At 44.3% G+C, this 25,948-nt stretch overlaps 1 protein-coding gene across 8 annotated transcripts in view; it reads left to right on the top strand.

Moving 5' to 3' along the window:
- Nucleotides 1–25,948, top strand: part of NDEL1 (nudE neurodevelopment protein 1 like 1) — a 78,455-nt gene that overhangs the window by 2,289 nt on the left and 50,218 nt on the right. For 4 of the 8 annotated variants that reach the window (XM_072821194.1, XM_072821196.1, XM_072821197.1 and 1 more), the window contains exons 1-3: nucleotides 14,821–14,998; nucleotides 23,575–23,672; nucleotides 24,951–25,104. In XM_072821194.1, the coding sequence (XP_072677295.1) occupies nucleotides 23,587–23,672; nucleotides 24,951–25,104 (240 nt within the window). In that variant the 5' untranslated portion in view covers nucleotides 14,821–14,998; nucleotides 23,575–23,586. Of the gene's footprint in view, nucleotides 1–8,771; nucleotides 8,836–8,988; nucleotides 9,127–14,820; nucleotides 14,999–23,574; nucleotides 23,673–24,950; nucleotides 25,105–25,948 lie in introns of those variants that run through there. The other 4 variants (XM_072821199.1, XM_072821202.1, XM_072821201.1 and 1 more) reach the window with 3 other exon arrangements.

The following is a 25,948-nucleotide window of genomic DNA, read 5'->3' as shown; positions in this document are numbered from 1 at the left end:
TTGCCTTTTTTAAAAAAATATTTTATTTTATTTACTTATTTATTAGAGAGAGAGAATGTGAGAGCTCATGAGCATGAATAGCAGGAGGGAGAGAGGGAAAGGGAGAAGTATTGTTCTCTGAGCTATCTACTTTATTATTATTATTACCTTCATTTTACATTTCATTTTGTCTATGTTTTCCCCCCTGGAGTTGATGGTTGCCTCAATTTTTCATTTTCTTAGTTTTCACATACATATCAATGTTTCCTCTCCAACAGGGCTTTAAAATTTTTCTCAATAGGATCAGAGAGGTCAGACAATCTCTCTGTTTTCATCTTGTTTTCAACTGCCACATATTTTAATTTCAACTCTCATCAAAATCAAAATCAAAAGGTTTTTGTCTTGCTCCTTTTTGTAACACCATGTTCTTGTTTTATGGATGTAGTGATACCTTTATTTCTCAGAAGATATTAAAGTTTTTCTTTTTCCAGTTTACTTCTGCTTCCTCCATTGTATCTACTACTCTTGAATTTCTTTTGTGTGATTTTGTTCTTTTTTCACATTGGAGGCTTTTTCAGTGTTTGGTGGTTCCTTGCTACACGTTCATTTTTATGATCAAGGAACTATAAGCTGATTGGAGGCTCTGTGTGTACGGGGATTGGGCAGGTGGGAGGGGGTCTAGTTGGCTGTTGGGCTTCTCTGTCAGGTAATCCAGAGCAGACCATGTGGTTGGGAGACCTCTCTTGAGCCAGTTGGGTTCTGTTGAGAAAAACTCTCTGATCTCCTGCCTGGGGGTACAAGTCAGGCTGCAGGCATTCTGGGAGGCTGTCAGGGGAAGGAAGCTGGGATCTCATCATTCTATATGCAGCCTTCGAAGAATCTACCTTCCCTCCATCTGCCTTCTCTTTGTAGCATGGTGACTTAGCCTTGCCCTCCAATGTGGCCCAGTGTCCCCTGGTCTGGAGCTTCTCTGGTTTAGTTTCTCTAGAGTAAACGTCCTCCTCCTGCTAGAGTGAGTGACTTGTCATTGCCTAGGCTGTGAAGTCAGCCTCTAAAATGCTTTGTAAACATACCATAATTTCAACAGATCTTCCCCGCCCCACCACACCTTCTAATGCAGCTGCCACCTCCAATTCCCGAGCCTGCCTGTGGGTCAGAGGCATAACACTTTTTGCTTATGGTTGGCATTCGGTTTCCAGCCTTCTCTGATCCACTCCATCAGCTACCACTCACCAGTCTAACTTTCCATTTTCTAAGATCCTGTTAACACCTTGTGTCCATCATTGTCTTCTCTTCTGTACTGCGTCTTGGTGGATTTATGCCTTTTAGAATTCTTGTCCTTTTTTGTGATTTTTTCCTTTTTTTTAAAGATTTTATTTATTTATTCATGAGAGACACACAGAGAGAGGCAGAGACACAGGCAGAGGGAAGAGGCTCCCTGTGGGGAGCCCAATGAGGGACTTGATCCCAGGACCCTAGGATCACTACCTGAGCCAAAGGCAGTTGCTCAACCACTGAGCCACCCAGGCACCCTTTTGTGGTGTTTCAAGAGGAAGTGAAGATACAAGTATTCAATCCACATGGTAACTGCGATGGTTATAACATTTGCACTCACCAGCATTATACAAAAGCATTGGCTTTCGCATACTTTTAACAACAATGAGCATTATCGTTTATTTTAAACTTTGCTAATCTGATAAGCAAAATGATATCTCATTGTTATTCTAATTTACATGTTCAAAACTTACTAACGATATGGTTGAGTATCTTCCCACATATTTATTGGCTATTTGTGTTTTTTTTCTTCTAAACCACTTATTTATATCCATTGCTCATTTTTCTAGTGGGGTAGCAAAATTGTTAAATTGTTGGTATATGGCCAGCTCTGTAAAGAGCTCTTATATATTCAGTCTCAGAGAACAGGCTTCAGAAAACAGTGGATTTTAATGACTGTGTATACAATTTTAAATGATATTTTTCCTCTCCCTTTGATTAAGAAAATAACCTGTAGGGGTGCCTGGGTGGCTTGGTCGATGAAGCATCCAACTCTTGATCTCAGCTCAGGTCTTGATCTCAGGGTTTTGAATTCAAGGCCAGCATTGGGTTCTACACTGAATGTGGAGCCTACTTAAAAAAAAGGAAGGAAGGAAGGAAGGAAGGAAGGAAGGAAGGAAGGAAGGAAGGAAGGAAAGAAAGAAAGAAAGAAAGAAAGAAAGAAAGAAAGAAAGAAAGAAAGAAAGAAAGAAATCTGTGTTCACTATGGCAAATTTGGAAAATATAGATGAACAAAAGAGAAAACACGAATCACCTTTTCTATAGTTATGTGCTTATAAAAGAGCCATTTTAATGTGTATTCATGTTTTCAACTTACTAAGCACAATGTCCTTGTATTGTTATACATTGTTGTATGACATCATTATTAGTGGTAACATGGTATTCCATTGTATAGGTATATGATCGTTTATTTAGTCAATACCCTATTGATGGACATTTAAGTTCTTTTGGGTTAAAATCTTCACTAACAAGTTCTCCTTTTGATCATGACCTCATCTAAGCTTGTTGCTACTGTATTATCTGCTTAGCAATCTCTTTTTTGGAGGGGGGAAGGATAAAAGGCAAACTTTAATCCTTTCCTAGTTAAATGATTACTAATTCCAAATCAGTGTATACGGACTCACAGAGATTTTCAAGCACTTTGTCTGTTTTTTTTTTTTTTTTTTTTTTTCCTGTGAGTTGGAGGAAGAGATGGAGAAAGGTCACTGGGGGTTCTCCTTAGATTCCTCCACAGATTTCACCCCAGGTGAACAGGATGGAGGGCAAAAGACTAGGGAAGAGGGATGTTTGTAATGATGAGACAACAGTAACATATCAGGCAGGTGTCTGAAGAAATCATCCAAGAAGTACTATCTTAAGAGAGAAAATCAGAAAGAATGAATTGATCTGAGCATGGAAGAAACCTGAATCTTGTCCCTGAGCCTGTCACCAACTGTGTTTCCTCAGGCAGACTGCTCAGCCTCTCTGGGTTCCCTACCCTCCTTCCTCATCTCTGGTGGATTTTTAAGTTCTCCTGTATCTTCCAAGGCACTATGAATACAGACTTTTCACACCTGCCGTGTGATCTGGACACGCTACTTACCTTCTCTGAGACTTGGTTTTCTCATCTGTAATGTGGGAACACTAATAGCTACTTCATAGAGTTGCTGTGAATGGATGTTTGGCAAGCACTTATCACAGGGCCTTCCCATACCAAGTATCCAATAAATGAAAGCTATTTTTATTGCACGCCGATCGTTATGTAAGAAAGGGTAATTATTCCATCCCACACTGTGTGGATGGAAAAGAACTTTGTCATCTCAAAAGTGGTTTTCAAAGTGCAGTCTGCAGCTGGGACAGATGCCAACGAGTCCAGTATAAAGTCACCACTGGCCACTGACCTTCCTTTTCAGATCATTCTTCCCCAGGGCTTGGACGCTGTCCAGATGCAGGCCAAGTAGACATGCGACTGTTGAACACAGATAAGTGGAATGCACGAATGTTGGTGGACAGGGGATGTAATAGGAATCTCCACTTTCTAAATATAAAATATCCATGAGTGTAACAGGAGGGCACCTGAGCACGAGGTGATATGAATCACCAACGTAGGGATGCTATTAAAAAACTGACACACTTTCAAGTTGTGATGAGTGAGCACGGAGCAGGGGGAAGAAATTGTGGGTGTGGCTGAAATTTTGCTCTTTGCGGCTATACATTCTTGGACAAATTACCCTTTTCTGTAAAACCAGCAGGCTGGATTCTATCTTTGTTCCCCAAAGAGTGTCCTTTATATGACTGGTAGCAGGCAAAGTGATGTTACATGGCACAGACATGGACACTTGACATTTTATTTTATTTTATTATTTTATTTTTTTAAATATTTTTATTTAGTTATTCATGAAAGACACAGAGAGGCAGAGACACAGGCAGAGGGAGAAGCAGACTCTCTGTGGGGAGCCCGATGCAGGACTCAATCCCACGACTCTGGGATTACAACCTGAGCCAGAAGCAGATGCTCAACCACTGAGCCATCCAGGTGCCCCGACACTTGACATTTTAATTGTTACGTATTTATTTTTCGGAATACTAGGGAAAATAGGACTGGGATCAATTCCAGGATTTCATAGATATGATTATTTAGGATGAGGCTAATGAAGGATTTAGGTCTATTTTTTTTTAAAGTGAGTTAATTTAGGGATGCCTGGGTGGCTCAGTTGGTTAAGCATCCAGTTCTTGATCTCACCTCAGGTCTCGATCTTGGTGTTATGAGATCAAGACCCATGTTGGGCTCCATGCTGGGCATAGAGCCTACTTAAAAACTAAAAAGGACTCAATTCAAAGAAAATTCAAAGATGATATGCAGAAATGGCAAATATTGTGAAGAGTGTAAAATGCGAACATCAGATGTGGTAGCCAGAATAATAGCCCCCCAAAGATGTCCACACCTGAACCCCCAGAACCTATGTGTTGCCTTATATGGCAAGAAGGGCTTTGCTGAGGTGGTGAAAGCTTTTGAAATGGGGAGATTATTCTGAGATATCAACATGGGCCCCACGTAATCGAAAGGTACTCATGAGAAGAAGGTGGGGGGGCGGTGATGGTCAAAGTCAGATAAGGCAACGTGACCCCAGAAGTGCTGCTGGAGAGAGGTGGCCACCAGCAGGAACCAGCCCTGCCAACACCTTGATTTTATCCCTGTAAGTCTCATTTTGGATGCCTGACTTCCCGCAACTGTAGGAGGATACAGTAGTGCTGTTTAAGCCACTAAGCATGTGGTAATTTGTTAGAGTGGCCGCAGAAGTCGAATACACCCGACGTGGGATGCCCTTGGAAGTGGTTCATTCTGCAAGGTCAGAGACTCTCTAGAGCATAGCAAAGGAACTTGACAGGAGAATTAGACTCCTCAGTTGCCTGCCCGCACTGAAGGAGGAGGGGCCTGACCCTGCCATGACTGTAGGGTAAATTGGCCCGGGAGAGGCAGGGATCTCACCTCCCCCGTGAGGGTGCTGGGCACCTAGAGGGCAGGACTCGTCCTGACTCATGGGAGCTGCCAACAACCTGCTCGTTTTACAGAGAAAGAACCCGAGACTCTCAAGATGTGGGCAAAATCACCTGTGATGGGGCCCAATTTGACGGAGTAGAAGAAATTCCTGGATGTCTAAGGTGGTGGGAGGGAAGGGCTCCAGGCAGAGGCTGCAGGTTCTCACACCAGGGTGAGGAGACCTGAGAAGGGGCGGGGCTCTGGCTGGGGGTAGAGGGTGGGTCCTTCCACCCTTTGATGCCTTCTCTGTGTGTCTGGGCCTCTTGTTCTCACAGCCCTGCCTCTAATATCTTTTTATCAGGGTTTTAATAACTGTCCTGTCAACACATGACTTTTGAAAATCGTTGAAACAGCAACATGCTTGGGGAAAAGGCTTTCCTGTCCTCCTCTTCCCCCACTCTGCTCTAACCCACACCTGGGTCCTGCAGCCAGCATTTAAATCAACATCTTCTCTGCCTGGCCCACTCTCCTCCAAAGGACATGAATTTCATGGCAGGCACATTTCTACCGTGATTTTTTTTTTTAAAGATTATTTATTTATTTATGAGAGACACACAGAGAGGCAGAGACACAGGCAGAGGGAGAAGCAGGCTCCCTGCGGGGAGCCCGATGCGGGGCTCAATCCCAGGACCCTGGGATCACAACCTGAGCTAAAGGCAAATGCTCAACCAGTGAGCCACCCAGGTGTCCCTCTACCATAATTAACACAAAACCTGGGATGTTTCATTCTGCACTATTTGTGAGTCAAAATCAGCCTCCGTGGAGCATACACTCCTGAAAAAAGCCCAATCTAATTTCGAGCAGAAAATGTTTCTCGTGTTCAGATCACAAACTCCTCTTCTTCAGTCTGCAAAGTGGACATCGGGACCTGCTCTGCATTATACTGGGTAGGGATGGATGAAGGCTAGTGGCAATTTCCTCCAAGATCCCAGGGACTCAGGTTAGTTTATAATTTTTTTAAAATAACACTTTTAAAAAACAGATTTTTATTTATTTATTCATGAGAGACAGAGAGAGAGAGACAGAGACACAGGCAGAGGGAGAAGCAGGTTCCATGCTGGGAGGCCGATGTGGGACTCCATCCTGGGACTCCAGGATCATACCCTGGGCCAAAGGCAGGCTCTATACCGCTGAGCCATTCAGGGATCCCAAGTTAGTTTATAATTATACATGGTCAGGGTATTGTTCCCCTTATTGAGACTCCTCCCCGCCACCTCCCACCCCCCCACAGAAAAGCAATCCTCACGTTCCAGGTTAGTTCCAGGTAGTTCCAGGTACCTCCAAGGTAGTTCCACCATTCAAAATCCCAAATATCATTATGTTGTCAGTTAACAGGTATTTAGGTGATACAAAGTTGAAAAAGATTGTAGGGTGGAAACTGATTATGTACATGCTTATGGGAGGGAATCACATCAGATTGGGCCAATCAGGGAGTCTTAGCAGAAGAAGGTATTTCCTAAGATCAGTGCCACACCACTAGGAGCCCCCCTATTTTTTAAAAAAGATTTTATTTATTCATGAAAGACACACACAGGGAGAGAGAAGAGACACAGGCAGAGGGAGGGAGAAGCAGGCTCCCTGCGGGGAGCCTGATGTGGGACTCTATCTTGGGTCTCCAGGATCAGGCCCCCCGGCTGAAGGTGGCGCTAAACCACTGAGCCACCCAGGCTGCCCAGGAGCCCCCCTATTAAAACTTACTGATCCCAGTGTGTCCACATCACTCTTGTATCTGCTGGAAAGACTTGGCTGCAAGGATGGAGTTTAAAAAGGTCCTAAAGCCACAGACTGGATAAAATCACTTGCAAAGAATTTTGAGGAAATTAGCTTAAGTGTGGCTGCTTTCTTATGTTTTTTTAAATTAAAAAAACATACATTTAATCATTTTTGGTTCAAAGGTACAGAAAAGAAACAAAAAAGGAAGGAAGAGCAGATGACAGAGAGAGAAAGAGAAAAAATATATAACCTGTGATCTCATCTCCCAGAGCTGGCCACTGTTAACATCATCTACCTTTCCAAACTTTTCTATGTTTAACGTACACATGTTTTTCTCCTCCTCCTCCTCCTCCTCCTCCTTCTTCTTCTTCTTTTCTTTTACAATAGTGGGATTGTATTACACATATTGTTAACTGCTTTGTTCATTTAAGGGCGTATCTGTGAATATCTTTTGTTTTTAAATATTCGTCAGTAACATTGTTACCAATTGTGTACTGTGGTATGGTGGGGCAATCACATCATTCCACTCAACTCACTTCTTTGCCTAGTTTGCTTCCAAATTTTTGCTAAACAATGCCTTGATGAAAATCCTAATGGAAAAATCTTTGCACACATCCTTGCTATTTCTCTTCGGATAAATTCCGAGGGGAGGCTGGATCACAGGGGTTGCGGATTTTAAAGTTTTTAATTCCTGCTGCTAAGCTGTGTACCAGAAAAGCTCTCACCTAGGGACACCCCCTGGGCGCTGCACACGGCAGTACTAATTTTTATGTGCTCTCATCTGCATATTGGAGTCTACTGTTTTAAAATCTCATACATTTGTTGGATGAAATATGGAATCTCTTCCTTACTGCTGCCCTTCTTCTTCTTCTTCTTCTTCTTCTTCTTCTTCTTCTTCTTCTTCTCCTTCTCCTTCTTCTTTAAAAGAAACTCTCTGGAGCTTCTCCAGATATTTTTCTCTTTTTTTTTGATATGAGAGAGAGAGAGAGAGAGAGAGAGCGCGCAGGGGGGAGGAGCAGGGGGGAGAAGTCAAGAAGCAGACTCCCCAATGAGCAAGAGCCTGACGTGGGACTCCATCCCAGGACCCTAAGTTCATGACCTGGGCTGAAGGCAGATGTTTAACCGACTAAGCCACCCCAGCACCCACCTTCTTTGCTGTTCTATTTGGAATGCTTTTGATTAGCAGCAAGGTGAATATGATATGCGCATTAGTCACCTGTATTTTTAAATTTTGTGAGCTGCTTCTTCTTGCTTATTTTGTTTTATGGGAGAGTTCTTTACTGGAGTTCTAAATAATAAAAAGTGATTTGATTAAAGGAAGAAAAAAGAAGGGGCACCTGGGTGGCTCAATTGGTTGAGTATCTGACTCTTGATTTGGACTCAGGCCATGATCTCAGGGTTGTGAGATGGAGCCCTGCGTCGGGCTCTGCGTGCAGCAAGGAGCCTGCCTGAGATTCTTTCTTTCCCTCTTTCTCTGCCCCTCCCCTTGCTTGAGCGCTCTCTCTCTCAAATAAATAAATAAATAAATAAATAAATAAATAAATAAATAAATAAAATCTTAAAAAAAACAATAAAAAAAAGAGGAAGGAGCAGCTGAGAGCAAAGAAAATATCTCAGAACTTAAAAACATTCGTCGCAGGGTATTTGTTCATTCAACAATTAAGCACCTGCTACGTGCCAGGTGCTGTCCTAAATGCCCCCTGAAATATAAAATATTAAAAATTCTAGCCTCTTTGTTTCTCCTCAGTACTTATCACTACCTGATGGGCTAATGTGTCTCTCTTTTCTGTTTCCTGTCTTTTCTGTGAGCTTGTGTCATTAACTGCTCTATTCCTGGATCCTAGAACAGGGAGGGCACTCAAAAGACGATCTGTTGAATGCTTGCGTGCATGATCATTCAGTCCTGGTAACTTTGACTCACTGGCTTCCCCAGTAATGGGAATTTGGCTGAAATTGCCTAATATGATTGGCTCAGCTTGGTAAGAAACACTCCATTTCTTTTCAGCCTTGTCATTTCATCAGAATGGTTTGGGAGTGAACAAAACCAGTGCCACCTTGCCTGTGTAAAGGTATGTGAGGAGATCTTTTGTCTGGGGATGGTCACATTGTTTATGTAGGTGTGATGTCAATAGCCCTTGGGGTTGCCAGGTGTTAACCATGCTAGCAATTAACAATGTCGTGCCATCCTCTCCTGCGGAGGCAGCTATCACTCAGGGGTGTGGGTAGTGACACAAGGGGCCGGCTGGTTGGGAGCCAGGGCTGACAGTGAAGACAGAAGCTTGGGGGGAGTGGAGGCTCTGAAGCCAGGAACGCCACAAGGCTTCAGATAGTTCCAGAACGGGAGGAAGCCCACAATTCAGGTAGGTTGCTAGGGAATAATTAGGGCAGCTCCAAGAGATTCATGGGAGCATGGCAGGATATCAGGTTCCATTAATGGGGAGGAAAAAAAGGCTAAGCAAAGACTTTTTTTAAAAGATTTTATTTATTTCTAAGAGACACACAGAGAGAGGCAGAGACACAGGCAGAGGGAAAAGCAGGCTTCCTGTGGGGAGCCCGATGTGGGACTCGATCCCAGGACCCCAGGGTCACGCCCTGAGCCGAAGGCAGATGCTCAATCACTGAGCCACCCAGGTGCCCCAGAAGTGGGTATTCTTAAATCAGACATGAACTGGTTATCATGCCTTATCTTAGAAGGGGGAATTTATCATCTGACCGAAGGCTGGGCATTCTGTAGACCACTTAGCAAGTGGTTCACCCAATCGGTATTTATTGGCTGCCCACTCTATGCCAGGCACTGTGATAGAAAGTAAGATGAGCTTCTCTATCTAGGGCATTGGCATACATTATTATGTTCTTAATTCCACATCTCTGTTGCATTTTATATAGCAGTCTTCTATTTTAAGGGTCTTGTCAGTTTTATAGAGAAGACGATCCCATGACATTAAGCCCGATATTCCCTCTGGGAGCAGCCCCTGCCACACCTTATGCTCTTACCCTGGGCATCTTTCTTCATAGCATCTGTCATGATCTGACAGAAATAAATTGATCTGTTTGCTTATTATCCATCTTCCCCATTAGAAGATAAGCTCTGTGGAGGTGGGGTGCTTTTGATAGTGATGACAGCTTGAACCCCAAGGCCTAGAACTGAGCAAGCACTAAACTCCTAGCAGATGAATGAGAGACTTACCTCTCTCTAGAAAACTACTTCTTACCTCAAGGTCCAAGAGTATAATTTTTTTTTGCCCCAGGAGTATAATTTTTTTCAGGAGTATAATTTTTAAATAAAAAACCCTATTATTATTATGACTATTCTTTAAAAAAATATTTATTTATTCATGAAAGATACACAGAGAGAGAGGCAGAGACACAGGCAGAGGGAGAAGCAGGCTCCCTGCAGGGAGCCTGATAGGGGATTTGATCCCAGGACCCCAGGGTCACGCCCTGAGCCAAAGGCAGACACTCAACCAGTGAGCCACCCAGATGTCCCTATGACTATTTTTGTTTAATACAGAAGCAAAATATGTCGCTTTGGGGATTAAAGATGATATAGTCTGGGTTTAAGATTTGGGCTATGGAAAGGCATCATTGCCCATGACCTGAATTACACATCCTTCATCACCGCCTAAGTTCAGCCTTTCAAACTGGTGAAGATCTCTCTCTCTATGGTATTTTTTCCTCAAAATTTGGAGCATTTTCCAGAAAGTTCTATCAGTCTTGTGTTTGGTGTTATGGCCACCAAACCACTAATTCATTCTTTCACTTTTAATTGCAGTACATTTATTATTGTTTTTAAAAGATTTTATTTATTTATTCATGAGAGACACAGAGAGGCAGAGACACAGGCAGAGGGAGAAGCAGGCTCCCTGTGGGGAGCCTGATGCAAAACTCCATCCCAGGACCCCGGGGTCACGCCCTGAGCTGAAGGCAGATGCTCAACCACTGAGCCACCCAGGCGTCCCTAATTGAAACACATCTAACTGAGAGTTTGCTAAATACCTGTTGCTGGAGAATAGTAGGATAATCAATAGTAGGACAGATATCCCCTGTGCTCAATGAGCTTTGACTCCCTGGGGAGAGCTTAGACACCTCCATGACCAAAAAGTCATGTTCAGCAATTCTCCTGTGAACTATGTGGGGTTCTACTTGAATTCAGTGGAAGGAGCACTGATTTGGGGACTTTAGGTATAAGGGAAGGCTTCCTGGAGAAGGTAACTTATGAATGTGACTTCAAAAGGCAGAGAGGAAGGTTGGTTGGCCGGGCTTAGGGAGCAGCTGTAGTCCATAGTGCAGTGGGAGACAATAAGAGGCCCAGAGAGGAAGGGAACTGTTTGGGAGACACAGTGGAGGGTCTAGCCAGACCCAGATAGGTGAACTGCAGGAAGTAGACTGTAGAAGTGGGTTAGAAGGACCTTGAATGCTTGGCTTTGTAGTTTGTACTTTATCACAAAGACAACAGGATGCTGAAACAAGTTTTGGAACCAGTGATGCTCTCTATAGCCAGAGGGATTTTGGCAAAAGTTATTCTGATGGCTGCATGGTCTGAACTGGGAAGATCCAGGAGGAAAATACTGTGAAAATGGATTTGAGAGAGTTGGTGATGGGAGAGTCTACCAGGGTTTGGTGACCTCAAGAGTGAAATGAAAGCTGGGAAAACCCTGGGAAAGGGGATAATTAAGGGGATCGGAGGAGGCCTTTTGTGCCTTAGTAACTAGGTGAGTGTCAACACATTGTCAGAAACATGAAACTTATTTTGGAAATTTCCACTGGGGCAAAGGGAGGATTTGTGTGGGGTTCAGGCAGAGTTGGAGGTGGTGGTGGGATGTCTGGTAGATGTATCCAGCTGGCTTTTAGGAACCAGCCACCCTTTGGGAGTCCCTTGGCCAGCCTGGGCACAAGAGATCTATGCCCTGAAAGGCCAGCAGAAAATATTGGCCAGGGGATCCCTGGGTGGCTCAGTGGTTTGGCGCCTGCCTTTGGCCCAGGGCTCGATCCTGGAGTCCTGGGACCGAGTCCCGCGTCGGGCTCCTGGCATGGAACCTGCTTCTCCCTCCTCCTGTGTCTCTGTCTCTGTCTGTCTCTCTCTCTCTGTGTGTGTCTATCATAAATAATAAATAAACAAATCTTAAAAAAAAGAAAATATTGGCCAAAAAATTATGGAGAGATTATTAGGCTGAATCAAACCTTTGATTATGATCTCTGCTTACCTGATTCAATGGAGGGTTACATGGATCCCATCTCTCCAGCGTTTTCAAGGCAGGCCTGCAGGGAGCAGGTCTTTTGTGTGTGATGTGGCTGGAGTCCTACATTCTCATTAGCTGGAGTTTTCATTTGTGGCCAAACTTCTCCTAAGGCAACTGGTCAACCCCTACCTCCCCCAGTAGAAACTGGCCTCTGTTTCCCGAGTCTCTGAGGGGGTGGGAGGGAAGGTGAGATTCTATGCATGCTCTCAGGGACTGTGATATTGACCCCTTTGGCTCCAAAGACCCGAAGAGGACCTTGTGCCAGGACCCATGCCTCAGGAAACCCCTACTAAACTACTAACCCCCCCTAGTTTATGAAGGCAGAAGATGCAGCAACCTCACTCATCTCTTTTACATTTACAAAGCTGATTTTGTCACTTCTGTTCCCCTCCGAGACTGCTTTCTGGCTTCACTTCCACTTTACTTTTCCTGGAAGGGCATAGTGGAAACAGGGAGTGGGGCAAAGGTTGTTGACTATTACTTGGGAGAAAGCGCAACAGCACAGTGGAAGATCAGTAAAGGGCTTTGATATTATTTATTGAGAGCCTGGCCAGGCAGAGCCCATTCATTAAGATGGGGCCAATGCACGAGTCCTGACAAACACCAGTTCTGGATCCAGACTGAGTAGGAGGGGTGGTGGCCTGCAAGATGACGCCAACATTTTCTGCAGGGCCTGGCCTGCCATTAGGTGACTCAGTGTATTTCCCAGGACTTCAGCCAGGAGGTGGGGACAAGACTCGAAGACTCTGTTTTTTCCTCTCCGGGTGGGACTGCTATATCTTGGCTCCAGGTCCACAGGAAGGCCTCCCTGCCTAATTATCTCTCTGCCTGTGATCTCATCGGTCAGACCACAGCTTTGACCAGGGAAGCAGAGCCTCAGACCTGAAAGAGCTTCCGCAGTGTCCCACAGGTCACTGGGCTTGGACACTTAGTTTAAACTCCAGCTTGGGTTTAGACTCCAGGTCCTCTGGGCCTCACTTTGAGGTAATAATTCCAGCTGCTTGTGAGGACTGAGGAAGGCAATTTATGTAAAGCACTTAGCACAGTGCTCTAGCCCAATAAATGGTAGTTATTGTGAACAGATCCTTAGTTGAGTGGCAGTATAGTAGTGGTTAATAGTGTGGTTTCTGGAATGAAACCATCCAGACATCTGGGTTTGGATCTTGAGTCCTCTTTTATATTTTATTCTTTTTCTAGTTGATTGACCTTGGGCAACACCATTTTGCTGACTCTCTGTTTCCTCATTGGTAAAATGGGATTTAAAAAAAAATTTCATCTGTTTATTCATGAGAGACACACACAGAGAGACACACACAGAGAGAGAGGCAGAGACACAAGCAGAGGGAGAAGAAGGCTCCCTGCAAGGGGCCCGATGTGGGACTTGATCCCAGATCCCGGGATCATGCCGTGAGCCGAAGGCAGACACTCAATGGCTGAGCCACTCGGGCGTCAATAAAATGGGAATTCTAACAGTACCTATTTCACAGGGTCGTTGTGTGGATTAAATTATGCACACCAAACTTTCACATCATTGCCAGTGCATACACACAGCACAACAAAAGTGGACTACTCTTACTGTCATTATCATGATCTTCTCAAGCCTCTATCTTTCAGAGTCTAGCTCAACATGCCATCCTTCTCATAAATCCCATTCATCACATCTCCAATTTTTATTGATTTGGACCCCTCTTCCAGTCCATCTTGCATGGTTCTCATTTATGTCCATTTGCCTCAAAAAAATAACTGGATCTCCCACCCTCACCTTGCTTTTGCCTTGGCCTGTCTTTCACATGATTACCGTGTCCAAAAAACCCACAGATCCAATTCTGAGAGCATTGACATCAGAGATAATTACACTGCACGTTATGCAGTAAAAGTTCCTAGAGGTGTTTTTAAAACAGCTCTACTCAAGTTTCTGCTCCCCAAGCAGTTGCTCATCCTCACCTCTCTACTTTTTTTTTTTTTAATTTTTATTTATTTATGATAGTCACAGAGAGAGAGAGGCAGAGACACAGGCAGAGGGAGAAGCAGGCTCCATGCACCGGGAGCCCGACGTGGGACTCGATCCCGGGTCTCCAGGATCGCGCCCTGGGCCCAAGGCAGGCGCTAAACTGCTGTGCCACCCAGGGATCCCTCACCTCTCTACTTTTTGAGCTGAGTACCCCCTCAGCCCTCTTCCGTCTCAAGTCCCCTATAGATGTGAGAGTCTTCAGGGGCCCCAGGGGGAGAAAACCACTAATAACATACAGTTAGAGATGCAAAATATATAAGGGGATGTATTTGTATGCCCCTCAACGAGTCCATTCACTCTGATCAGCAGGTATCTGAATGCCCACTGTGTGTCCAAGCTCCTTGGACGGGGTGGGGGATGGGGGGCTCAGCCCTCATGGAATATACAATGTGCCAGAGGGAGACAAGTCGGGGCGTGCAATGTCAGCTGGAGGGAGTGCCGTCAACACCGTGCAGGCCTCGGTGGGAGTGACGAGGGGGACCGGGGTGCTGGGGGTGCGCTCCGAGGTGAGTCCTTATAAACGAGCTCCCTGAGACTCACACTCGAAGGGCCTCGCTGGCTGTAAGACGGGGAGGCAGGAGGGTGTCACCCCTCGGGGGGGGCGGCGCCTCCCCGGAACAGCGCACCGCTTTCGGGGGAAACCGCGAGGCCCGGGAGCGCCTGCGCAGAGGCCGCCGCCTGCCGGACGTCAGCGCGCCGCGCCCGCGCGCCCCCTCCCCGCGTCGCCCTCCGCGCCGCAGCCCCGCCCCGGCCGCGCGCGCTCTCGCGCATGCTCCGGGCCCCGCCCCCGTGCGTCACAGAATGGCCTCGGACCCCTGGCGGCCCCTGACGTGTCGGGGAGGAGCCGGCGCCGAGGTGCGCGGAGGGAAGCCCCGGGCCGCGGAGGGGAGCGGAGCCGAGCGGCTGGGCGGGCCTGGCCGGGCCAGCGGAGCGGAGACGTCGGTCGAGCGGCGGCGAACATGCGCTTTTGACACATTGGAGGTGAGCGGGCGGTGCGGGGCCGCTCCCGAGGGGTCGGGTCGGGCGGCGCCGCCGAGGCCTGTCCCCGGGGAGCCGGCCGGGCCCGCGGGCCGGGGCCCGGGCTCTGGGGGCGGCCGGGCCGGGGCGGCTGTTCCAACCGCTCTAACTGCCCGCCCCGGTGCGCGGTGTGGCCCCGGGAGCCGGGCGCGGGCGCGGGCGCGGGCGCAGGCCGGGACGTGGCGCCGCGGGCCGGGGCGCTGGTGGCCGCGGCGCGCCCAGCCCTCCCCCGCCTCCTCCGCGGCTGCCCTCGGCGGCCAGGGCGGCCAGGGCTCGGGCCGGCGCGGATTCCCGGCGCCCGGGGCCTCTCCCGGCGGGGGCGGCGGCGGGGGCGTCCCCGTGACTCCCCGCCCCTCCTGGAGTTGGCAAAAGTGTCCCCGCACCGGGGACAGTTTCGGGCTCTCTGTGCTCGCCGCCTTCTTCTTCTTCTCCTTTTTTTTTTCTTTTGCTCGTAAGCAACCGAAGTAACCTTTTAAGTTTTGCGGAGGAAGTGAGGGGTTCTTTCGGTGCCGATAATGACATTACAATTCTGCAGCGCCTTGACGCATTTCAGAACACTCCTTGCCGTCTCTTGAATCTCATCATCCTGTGCTTGTGCCTGATTGTGTGACCTCCATTTGACGGGTGGGGAAATTGAGCCCCGGCGGGGGGTAGGGGTGGGGCTGGGGGAGGAAGTAATTTATACGGTGCTTTGGATGCTACCAGTTGGCGAACGGCTTCGTTTGGATGGGATTTTACATTTTTGCTTCGAAATTACGGTGTGTGTGTGTGTTTGTGATTTTTATACCCTTCTCAGCAAGAAAAGCACGGCAGAAAATTGGACCTGACGAAAATTTGCTAGAACCTAGTAGAAGATGCTTTCGAATATTTTTTGAGCAGACTCATCTGGGATGAGAACTGCTACTCGCTCATCAAGAGAATCCTACTCTGTCTGAAACCAGCTCTTGGGTCGCTGGCTGATTGTTCTGCGTGAAAAATTGTGCTGCTCTTGATCCACTTCTGAAGTAGGGTAATGCCTTTGCTAAATCATGAGGTGTGGTAAACGCAACCTTAAGTCGTGGGTTGAAGAGAAGTAAAAGGGGAGCGGAGGAAGGTAACTCTTACAAATTTTTATTACAACTAATATTTAAAATTGGGAGATTATAAGGAACAAAGAAGACCTTGGGTGGCTCTGGTTGGAGGTTGACTTGGTCCACATAGTTGCTAAATCTTACAAAGCTATTCTTTTTCAGTTCAATGTAGACTCCTTTAACTTAATAAATTTGAGTTGGGTAAGGGACATTAAAAATAAGTGAAAACCTCAGTAAACACTTACATCTGGGTTTCATGACATCTGCAAAACTTATTTTTATTCTCCTTTTAAATCATGCTGAGATAAATGTGGTGACTAAAGCTTAAAATGACTTCTGACATACGTGCCTGATCACTTTGTAAGGCAGAAGAAGAAATTTGGTGGTCAGGACCGAGACGGAGATTGTATTTATGATCAGCTTTGGAAAGGAAAAAATTCTGTAAATGTCACCTTTGGGAGAAGTAGAAGATTTTGGTTAAAAGGCATGTATTACCTAAAGTGAGTTCCAGAACTCATTCATCGATAGTAGAACTATTAATAGGATGACCAGGGCAGCCCCGGTGGCTCAGCGATTTAGCGGCCTTCAGCCCAGGGTGTGCCTGGAGACCTGGGATCGAGTCCGACGTCGGGCTCCCTGCATGGAGCCTGCTTCTCCCTCAGCCTGTGTCTCTGCCTCTCTCTCTCTCTCTCTCTGCATCTCTCATGAATAATAATAAAAAAAAAATCTTAAAAAAAAATAGGATGACCATATCACGTGAGATGGATTTTCTTACCATTGCACAAAAAGTAGTTCTCAGTGAGTATAGCATTTTGGACAGGCTGTTTTTCACCCAAATGAGTTGATTTGTCAGTTGCTAACTGAAGGTCACATACAGTGTGATATGCCCTATGTGAAAGTTGTCATATTTTTGAGATCCATACTCCCGTTTGTGTGAGACATGGTATGGAGGGAATATTTGGGGAGCAGGGGAGAGTACATAATTATCTGCTTTCACCAGCCTCATAAGATTGTTGATGTATTGTTAAAGCTTTTTAAAAACATTTTTTAGCAGTGAATTTGTCTGTATTGGCTACCTTTCTATAGCCTTCATATCTCCAGTTACATAGTTTCAAATAACACAGTGAACACATCCTCCCCCTGTAACCTGAAACAAACTGAACAGACTATCTCCATAGCCCCTGAGAAGATCTTTTGAATATCTATGGTAGTAGCAAGTTTTGATCATTTGTAAAAATTCTGATTTTTTTTGGGAAGGGTACTTCTGATGAATAAAACCAGAGTGGTAAAACAGGTAATACCAACCAGGAAGCATTAAGAATGAGGTGTGACCACAAATAAATACTTTTTTTTCCCCTTCAGTTTTTAATCTGGCTCTTGAAGGCTATTCCAAAACAGGTTTTGAAAAATGTTTTCAGTTATGGTGGTATCATTGGACTATGGATATAGCTTCTGTAAGAAATTAAGGAATCATTTATATGTTATAAGTTCTGAAGCACATTTATTTTGTGGTCATACTTCAGAGGCCCACTATTAAACTTTTTTTTTTTTACAATTTAATTAAATTTATGCTGTATTTACAATGTGCCAGGCTCTATACTAACTACTTTATAAATATTAATTCCCTTAATCTTCATAACGGCCCTATTTAAATTATTATCTCCATTGTGCAGGTGAAGAACGGGGGCATGGGGTTGTTGAGTAACTTGCCCAAGGTCACCTAGCTAGTGAATATAGGAGTCTGGCTCCAGGGTCTGGGCTCCCCACTACTGCTGTGTTGGTTCTCCCACTTGTTCCCAGGTTAAATGTTTTTAATTGGTTTCTTCTGGAAAAGGCAATGGTCATTTTAGTAAAAGGCTTCAGTTGTTGATTATACTGTTTGAGGGGCCAATAAACAAGTTGTAAAAGTAGCCTGTTAACTGAAAAATTGTAGTCAACTTTCAATTTGTGTAAGATTCAGCAAGAAAATAGGAGATGCATGTGTGAAATAAAAACACATATTAGTTTTGCTAGCATTATTTGACACTGAACTAGGTAGTTGGACAAGGAGGACACAAGAAATAGAGCTAGATATTGAAGAAGTTTCGCAGGAAAGTCTATTTAAAACCCAAGTCACCAGGGGATACTGATGGAAAAGTTGGTGGTTGTATTAAGAATATGGCCCTATTTAGGAACCAAAAATCAGGGACAAATGAATACTCTATAGCACACCCAGAAGTGTAAACAGGTAGATTCCTTAGGGAACACTACTTAGCTCAGTGCTTCTCAGTGTCTTTACTACTCATGAGTCTTCTGATACTGAGTAAAGAGCCAATGTCAACAGAAGAGCCTCACCCAGAAAAGTTTCACATTGAGCATTTGAATGATAATGTCTGTAGATTAAAAACTGTTGAGCCAATTCTTCTACAAATAAAATTTATTTGTAGAAGGATTGGCTGCACATTAAAATACATTTAAATAGGGATGCCTGGGTGGTGGGGCTGCTTTTGACTTTTGCCTCTGGCGGGGGTGTCATCCTGGGGTTTAGGGATCGAGCCCAGCATCAGGCTCCCCGCATGGAGCTTGCTTCTCCCTCTGTTTGTGTCTCTCTCGTCTCTCTCTCTCTGTCTCTGTCTCTCATGAATAAATAAATAAAATCTTAAAAAAATTCAAATATTAGATGCAAGGACAGCATCTGATAGTCATTATAACTTCCGTAAGGACTCTGGTCCATGGACCACACAATCCACCCCTAGCCGTTACTGTCTAGAAACAGGAAGAGTACTGAAAACTTTAAAAATATCCTACCCATGAATAAAATGTTGAAATACTGAGGAGACACCAGTCCCCAATTCCAGAAAGCCATATATGTAATCTAGAGAAGGTCCGAAGCATGACAGTGACATATTTAAGGGACAAAGATGGCTGCCAGGTGACTATAAGCTACAAAGACAAGAAATATTCACCTTGAAAAGACCAAGGTTGAGAAGTATTATCATCAAAGTACAAAATTAAAAAGCCTAAAAAAATAATACAAACCCGTGCATCGAATTTTAGAACCTTACAGAAGAGCAACACACAAAAGTTAGGGCAAATTTTTTTTTTTTTTTTTTTTTTTTTTTTTTTAGTTAGGGCAAATTTAAGGCCAAAAATAGGAAATATACTGATGGCTGTAAAATATGGAACTTGTCTCAAATGCATAAATAACATAAAATCAGCAAATTAAAAATTTTAGACTTGAGATATTTAATTTTAAAATAGTATATATAAGGGTCAGGACCTTAGATTGTGTTTTCATTTCTCTTTGTTTTCAAAGATGTTATTTATTTGAGAGACACTGAGCACAGGCAAGGGGAGCAGGGGAGGGAGAAACAGACTCCCTGCTGAGCAGGGAGCATGATGCAGGGCTCTTAAGGATCTCAGATGCTTAACCAGACTGAGCCACTCAGGCACCCCTCTGGAGTTTTTAGTTGCTTCTTTTCAAGATTTTAAAGTAATCTTTGCATCCAACATCAGGCTCGAACTCACAACCCTGAGATCAAGAGTCACACACACTCCTGACTGAGTCAGCCAAGTGCCCCCACTTGCTTTTTTTCTGATTGGCACAAGAGCTATGTGCTTTCAACACAACCTCAGATTTCTCCAGCTTCCCAGGCTCCTTGTTTTTCCTGGAGCCTTCCGTCTGGCTGAGGTACTCCCTTGGTCTGATGGGTAGACTAGGCTTCTTCATCTGGGGACCTCTGTTCTTCGCAGTCCTAAGCTAGAGCCGCTGTTTTTTGCACCCTGTGCGGCGGGGGTCTTGGTTTTCTCTCCCTTCTGTAACTGTCTCAGGAAGTGTGTGGGAGGTAACCCTCCTGAGTTCTTGTAGGAGAAAAAAAATTCTCTCACTGTCTGAATTACCTGTTTCCTCTCAGTTCAGTAGGTCCTAGGATCTTCTTATTCATGCTCCTGGGTTTTGTCTTTGTCCGGTGGTTCTTGGTTGTCCATTTATATTTAAGACTGAAGAGCTGGACAGTGATTATTTTAGGTAGTGAGTACGTGGCAGAGTCTCCGAGGCTCTCCCCAGTTAGTTCCGTCCACTTTCTATTCTTTGGTGTGGAGCCTGCGTGGAGCTTTTTAAGTGACTATGAATGTGGCTTGGCATGCATCAGACTGATAATTTTGTCTAGCCGAGAATGATAGGTTTTATAATCCTGGTTTAATACATGGTGGTGCAGGGCAGCCCAGGTGGCTCGGCGGTTTAGCGCTGCCTTCGGCCCAGGGTGTGGTCCTGGGGTCCCAGGATCGAGTACTGCATCGGGCTTCTTGCATAGAGCCTGCTTCTCCCTCTGCTTGTCTCTCTGCCTCTCTTTCTGTGTTTCTCATGAATAAGTAAATGAAAAATCTTAAAAAAAAAAACAAAAAACAAAAAACATGGTGGTGCATTGTGAGAAATAAATTACCCACACATCTTTTTCTTACAACATTCCTGAAATAGGAATTTAGATCTTAATAAAGGAAAGCAGTGCTTTGGAAAGTAAAGAGGTTATAAGTCACTTCAAACATTTGTTGAGTTTCTACTGTGTTCTGTGTTCTGGTGATGCAGATGGGATTTATAACTAAGACACTGGTCCTGCCCTCAAGGGGCTGGCTAGAGAGACTTACCCTTTCATTATGATTCTATAAATATTTCTTACTTGAGCTAGAATAAGTGGCAGCAAACTTTGCCTCTCCTGTCCCGTAATTTGCAAAAACCATAATTGATCGGATTGTGTATCAAAAACTGGATATTTGAAAAAAAAACTGGATATTTGAACTATACATTGATAATATGGTTGCCAGTGTTCAAAGGATGAGTGCATTTCCAAATTTGAGGACCTGTGCCTATGACCTTCTTTAGGGCTAGATTCATAGATTTCAGATGTAACCAGCATTTTTTTTTTTTTGGCATTTGTTTGGGGAAGGACCTTATGTGGAGCATTCAAGGGACACGGAGATTGTTACTTCACCTTGAGATGCCTCTGTGCTGTAATTATACCTTCATCTGGATTGTTCATACAAAATCTGCCCCTTCCGTTAACGAGACTTAGGCAGGAGCTCTCAAGGGTTATTGAGAGGTTGTCACCACATGGTGATGCCTGTTCAAGGGCTTTTGGATATTCTGAAATACAGATACTTCTGCTAGACTAGCCTCATCCTCATGACACTTTACTACAAACTGTAGCTATAAATGAGATTATTGCTACAACTGGGAAAATGGAGTGGGAATTGGGAACTTTGATGAAAGGATAGGATTGTAAAATTAATCCGTAATATTTACTAGTGAGTTCACATACTAGAAGAACCCTGTCATCTGGTCCAGACTCTCATTAGATGAAAAAACAGACCTTGAAGGGTGAGGCAGATAGCTTAAGGAGTTGGATGGCAGAGTCAGAACCCTAGAGCCTGGTCTCGGCAGAACTCCCCACTCTGAAGTTTATGTTTTCATGTGTTATTGGACCCTAAGAGCATGGTACAGACAGGAGTGTACTAGTGTAGGGGTGATGGCATTGGAGGAGGGCACAGCTGGGGTCCTAAGTACTCCTCCAGTACTTAACAGTGTCTGACACTGTTGCAGTTGCTCAGTAAATGCTTGAAAGTGTTAAGTACTTTCTCTGAGCAAAGTATTATGCATGAAGGGATGCAAAGCATGTCAAGAATCCATCTCTTTCCTTTTTTTTTTTTTTGTAAAGATTTTATTTATTTTAGAGAGAGAGCACACATGTGCAGGTGGAGGGAGGGGCAGAGGGAGAGGAAGAGAGAGAATATCAGTCAGACTCCACACGGAGCATGGCTTTTGATGTGTGGCTAGATCCCATGATCCTAAGATCGTGACCTGAGCTGAAACCAAGAGCTGGATGTGTGGCTGACTGAGCCACCTAGGCACCCCAAGAGTCTGTTTCTTTTCAAAGAGCTCTGGGCTGATAGGGAATTTCAGATAATCAGATGATTGACTAACTTGTCAAAAGTCAGAAAGTGGTGTGGTCAGGAAGACTTGGCTGAAACAGAATACTGCAATCAGCCTCAAACTAAGTATATGAAATGATATGTCAATATTAGTCAGCGAGAAATCACTCTCAGACCTCTTCGGCATACCCCTCCTGAAGTTGGAGTTTCTGGTCTGTTACTTCTTGCTCAGCCTTTGCCAGTGGATTGTGCTGTGTGAACTCTGGGTTTCTATTAATTTACTTTCAAAGCTGGTTTAGTTCTTACTGCCTGGTATAGATTAAGTTGATTCAATTTAGGTGTAGTTTAGCTAATATTATTGAGTCTCTGCTATTGTGCAGACATCGTGCCAGGAAAGAAATAATAATACACAACCTAATAGGGATGCAGGTTAAAGCAAATGCATTACTGTGTGGTAAGTATATTCAGGGGTAGTCTGGTAGGCAAGAGTGTGGGGGATTTTTGTGCTGTCTGGGTGAGGGCAGGAGAGACTTTCTGTAAAAGATGACAGCTAGGTCATCATTTTAAAGGACAAGCAGGAACTTTCCAAATGCACAAGGAAGGGAGAGCCGTTCCAGGTAGAGAAAGTGTCCAGACCTGATGTTGCGTTATGACGGTTTTGAACAGTATTGCTGGAATGTGAAGTGGAACACTTGGGGGGGGTGGGCGGTGTACTGTAGGAATAAGACATTTGGTCTAGGTGTGAATGGAGGGTGAGCACAGTGTCCAGCCAGTTGGGGGTTTTTAGGTGGTTAGTCCAAATGCAATGTTAAATAGTGCTTTGGGAGAGCAACCAAGATGAGAAAATACTGAAGCTCGGGATTAGTGAATTTACGGAGGAAGCTGTGGGGTTAAAAGATAATTAAGTTTTTAGAAATGTAATGATGGTAAATTATTGAGAATGTGGTACCTGATTTCCTAGTATGGTCACCTGGCATGAAATGTTTCAGAGAGGCCTTGTGAAGCAGTTGTACAGCAGGGAGGGATGTGCAGTAGTAGCATCAGCTCCTGTCACCTGACTCCCAGAAGACTGGCTGGCTGTAACCCAACTGCTGGAGCCCCATGTGTGGGATGATTCTGTGGGTCTAGTTCACCTAGAACCTAATGCTTCGACCCAGAGTGCCTCATATGCCTTCATACCTGAGCACTTTGTAGATCTCCTGTGCTGCCTTTATCCACAATACTGGTGGTCCCTAAGGTTGGGGCAGTAAAGTGATTCATGTGTCTGACATATAATAGAGAATTAATCACTCTCAGAATCTGTTGTGTTTAACTCCATCCAGAATGCTGCAGATTTAATGTCCCAGATTTTATACTTCTATTTAGATTTCTATGTTCTCTATTTTTTTAAAATTTCATATGGTTTGTTTTTAATAGCTGTCATTTATTTATTTATAGTGAGCTCTCTGCCCAATGTGGGCCTTGAACTCATGACTCCAGGGTCAAGGGTTACATGCTCCACCGACTGAGATAGCTAGGTGCCCCTGTTTCTATTTAGTTTAAAGATTTGTTTTTAATATTTCACAGGCTTTCTTGATCATGGATGGTGAAGATATACCAGATTTTTCGAGTTTAAAGGAGGAAACTGCTTACTGGAAAGAACTTTCCTTGAAGTATAAACAAAGGTAATGTTGAAAGCATCCTGGAAATAGGGGAGGGAATTTGGAATATAGCAACTCTAGCATGTGTGGTTTTTGTTGTTTTTAACCATCAGCTAAATTTAGAGTTTCAGATTTAGGTTTAGGATTCTGGAAATAGTCCTAGCATTGCTTGTGTTTAAATAGTATAATAATACCATAAATCTTCATTACTCAAATTATTGAAAGAGTAAGAAAACTTAATATTTGTGATTTCTTCTGGTAGTTTACCTGCTTTTATGCTCATTACATTTGGCTGTCCTTGGCCTTCTGTATGTGCCCTGATTCTGCCTCATGATGTGGTCTTTGGAGATTCTGATAAGCTGTCCCAGGCGCACACAGCAGAATCTAGTCTTTTCAGGCAAGTTCAATCAGTGTTGGGAGCCAGCATCATTGTGAAGTGGGGAGAAGAGTTTCAGGGGTATGGAGCATTTTATAAAATCTCACTTATTTTAATTAGTTGGGAAAACTTTTTATTTTTATTTATTTTTTATTTATTTATGATAGTCACACAGAGAGAGAGAGAGAGAGAGAGAGAGAGGGGGGCAGAGGGAGAAGCAGGCTCCATGTAGGGAGCCCGACGTGGGACTCGATCCCGTGTCTCCAGGATCGCGCCAAAGGCAGGCGCCAAACCGCTGCGCCACCCAGGGATCCCCGGGAAAACTTTTATATAATAACCTTCAAGCACCAAAATTTGTCTTAGATTTCTTTTTAAAACATACTGTAACATACACATTTTTCTGCTTTGGTTTACAGAGCTTGCTAAGCCTTATCACACCTGTTATTGCTGTTTCATTGTTATTGTTGAAGGCAGTTATTGGGCCAGTGGTTGTAGAAGGGGTCAGTCTGTGGTAGGGGTTTGTAATCTTTTTTGTGCCATAGATGCCTTAATAGGCTGGGGAAACCTGCAACCCCTTCTCAGAATAGTGCTTTTAAACGTATAAGATTAAATAATAGAATTACAAAGGAAAGCAACTGTAAGTATTAGATGACTTTGTGGCATCGTAGTATGTGCTGCTTTATTAATACCTTAAATAAGAAAGACGTACAAGTCTGTAAAATGTGAGTCCTTCGGGGCCTTTTAACTCACTTTCACTGAACCCCAAGTATAGAGTACGAGTTGCTGAACAGATTGTCTTTATTGTGTAGTCTACTTGGTGGTAGTGCCACATTCAGGCCAAATTACTCAACTGATACATGATCATCTTCAAGCTGACCCTGTGATTCTTGCTCTAACTCCTCTTTCCCACTTTATCTCTTTATCAGCTTCCAGGAAGCTCGGGATGAGCTAGTTGAATTCCAGGAGGGAAGCAGAGAATTAGAAGCAGAGCTGGAGGCACAGTTAGTACAGGCTGAACAAAGAAACAGAGACTTGCAAGCTGATAACCAAAGACTGAAGTATGAAGTGGAAGCATTAAAGGTAACCTTGGAAGTAGAAGGGTATCTAATGTGCTGGCTTAGATTAAAGTGAGAAATAGATCTTTCTAGGTGGAGCTTCAGAGCAGCAGGCAACCATGAAAATAGAAAAGGCTTTTATTGTATTTTTTTTTTTTTTAAGATTTTTATTTATTTGACAGAGTGAGCATACACCTGGGGGTGTAGGGGGTGGGAGAGGGAGGAGCGGGGAGCCTAATGCAGGGTTCCATCCCAGGGACCTGGGATTGTGACCTGAACTGAAGGCAGATGCTTTATCGACTGAGCCACTCAGGGACCTCCAAAATAGAAAAGGCTCAAAATAAATTTTCTTTTCTTTTTTTTTTCCAAAATAAATTTTCAAAATAAACTTTTCTTTCAGGGAGCCAGGGAAAAGGTGGTTTAGAGTTTCGGAGTTCACTTAGAAACTCTGTAGCTGTCAGTTTTTTAGCAATACTATTCTTGTAATAATGTAATTCCTTTCATTTTCAAAAGCTGCCTGATTTGACAGATTGCCTCACTCCAGGGTACTTTAAAATTATATTTGTATGAAATACACATTTACTTCATTATTGTTCATAGTCTCTTTGGTTTTGAAGTTTAGTTAGGGTTAAAAAAATTCCTTTTTAAATAGGGATTTCCAGGAGTAAAAGGATTAACCCCTTTTGCTGCTGTTCAGCACCTGCCTGAGCCAAGTGCTTGAGCCGTTTCTGTGCCTGGGGAGAGCATGGTTCTAGGTAGGTGGGGATGGTGGGTAAGAGTGAGGGAATTGGAACTCAAGAGTGGCAGTCTCCTTTCTGCTTCCCCGGCTGCGTTTAAGCCTGAGAATGCAGAGGTCCTCCCACCAACTG

The sequence above is a fragment of the Canis lupus genome, chromosome 3 (assembly GCF_048164855.1).
Source record: "Canis lupus baileyi chromosome 3, mCanLup2.hap1, whole genome shotgun sequence".
In the NCBI taxonomy this organism is placed as follows: Eukaryota; Metazoa; Chordata; class Mammalia; order Carnivora; family Canidae; genus Canis; species Canis lupus.
This window is presented reverse-complemented; position numbering and strand designations above follow the sequence as displayed.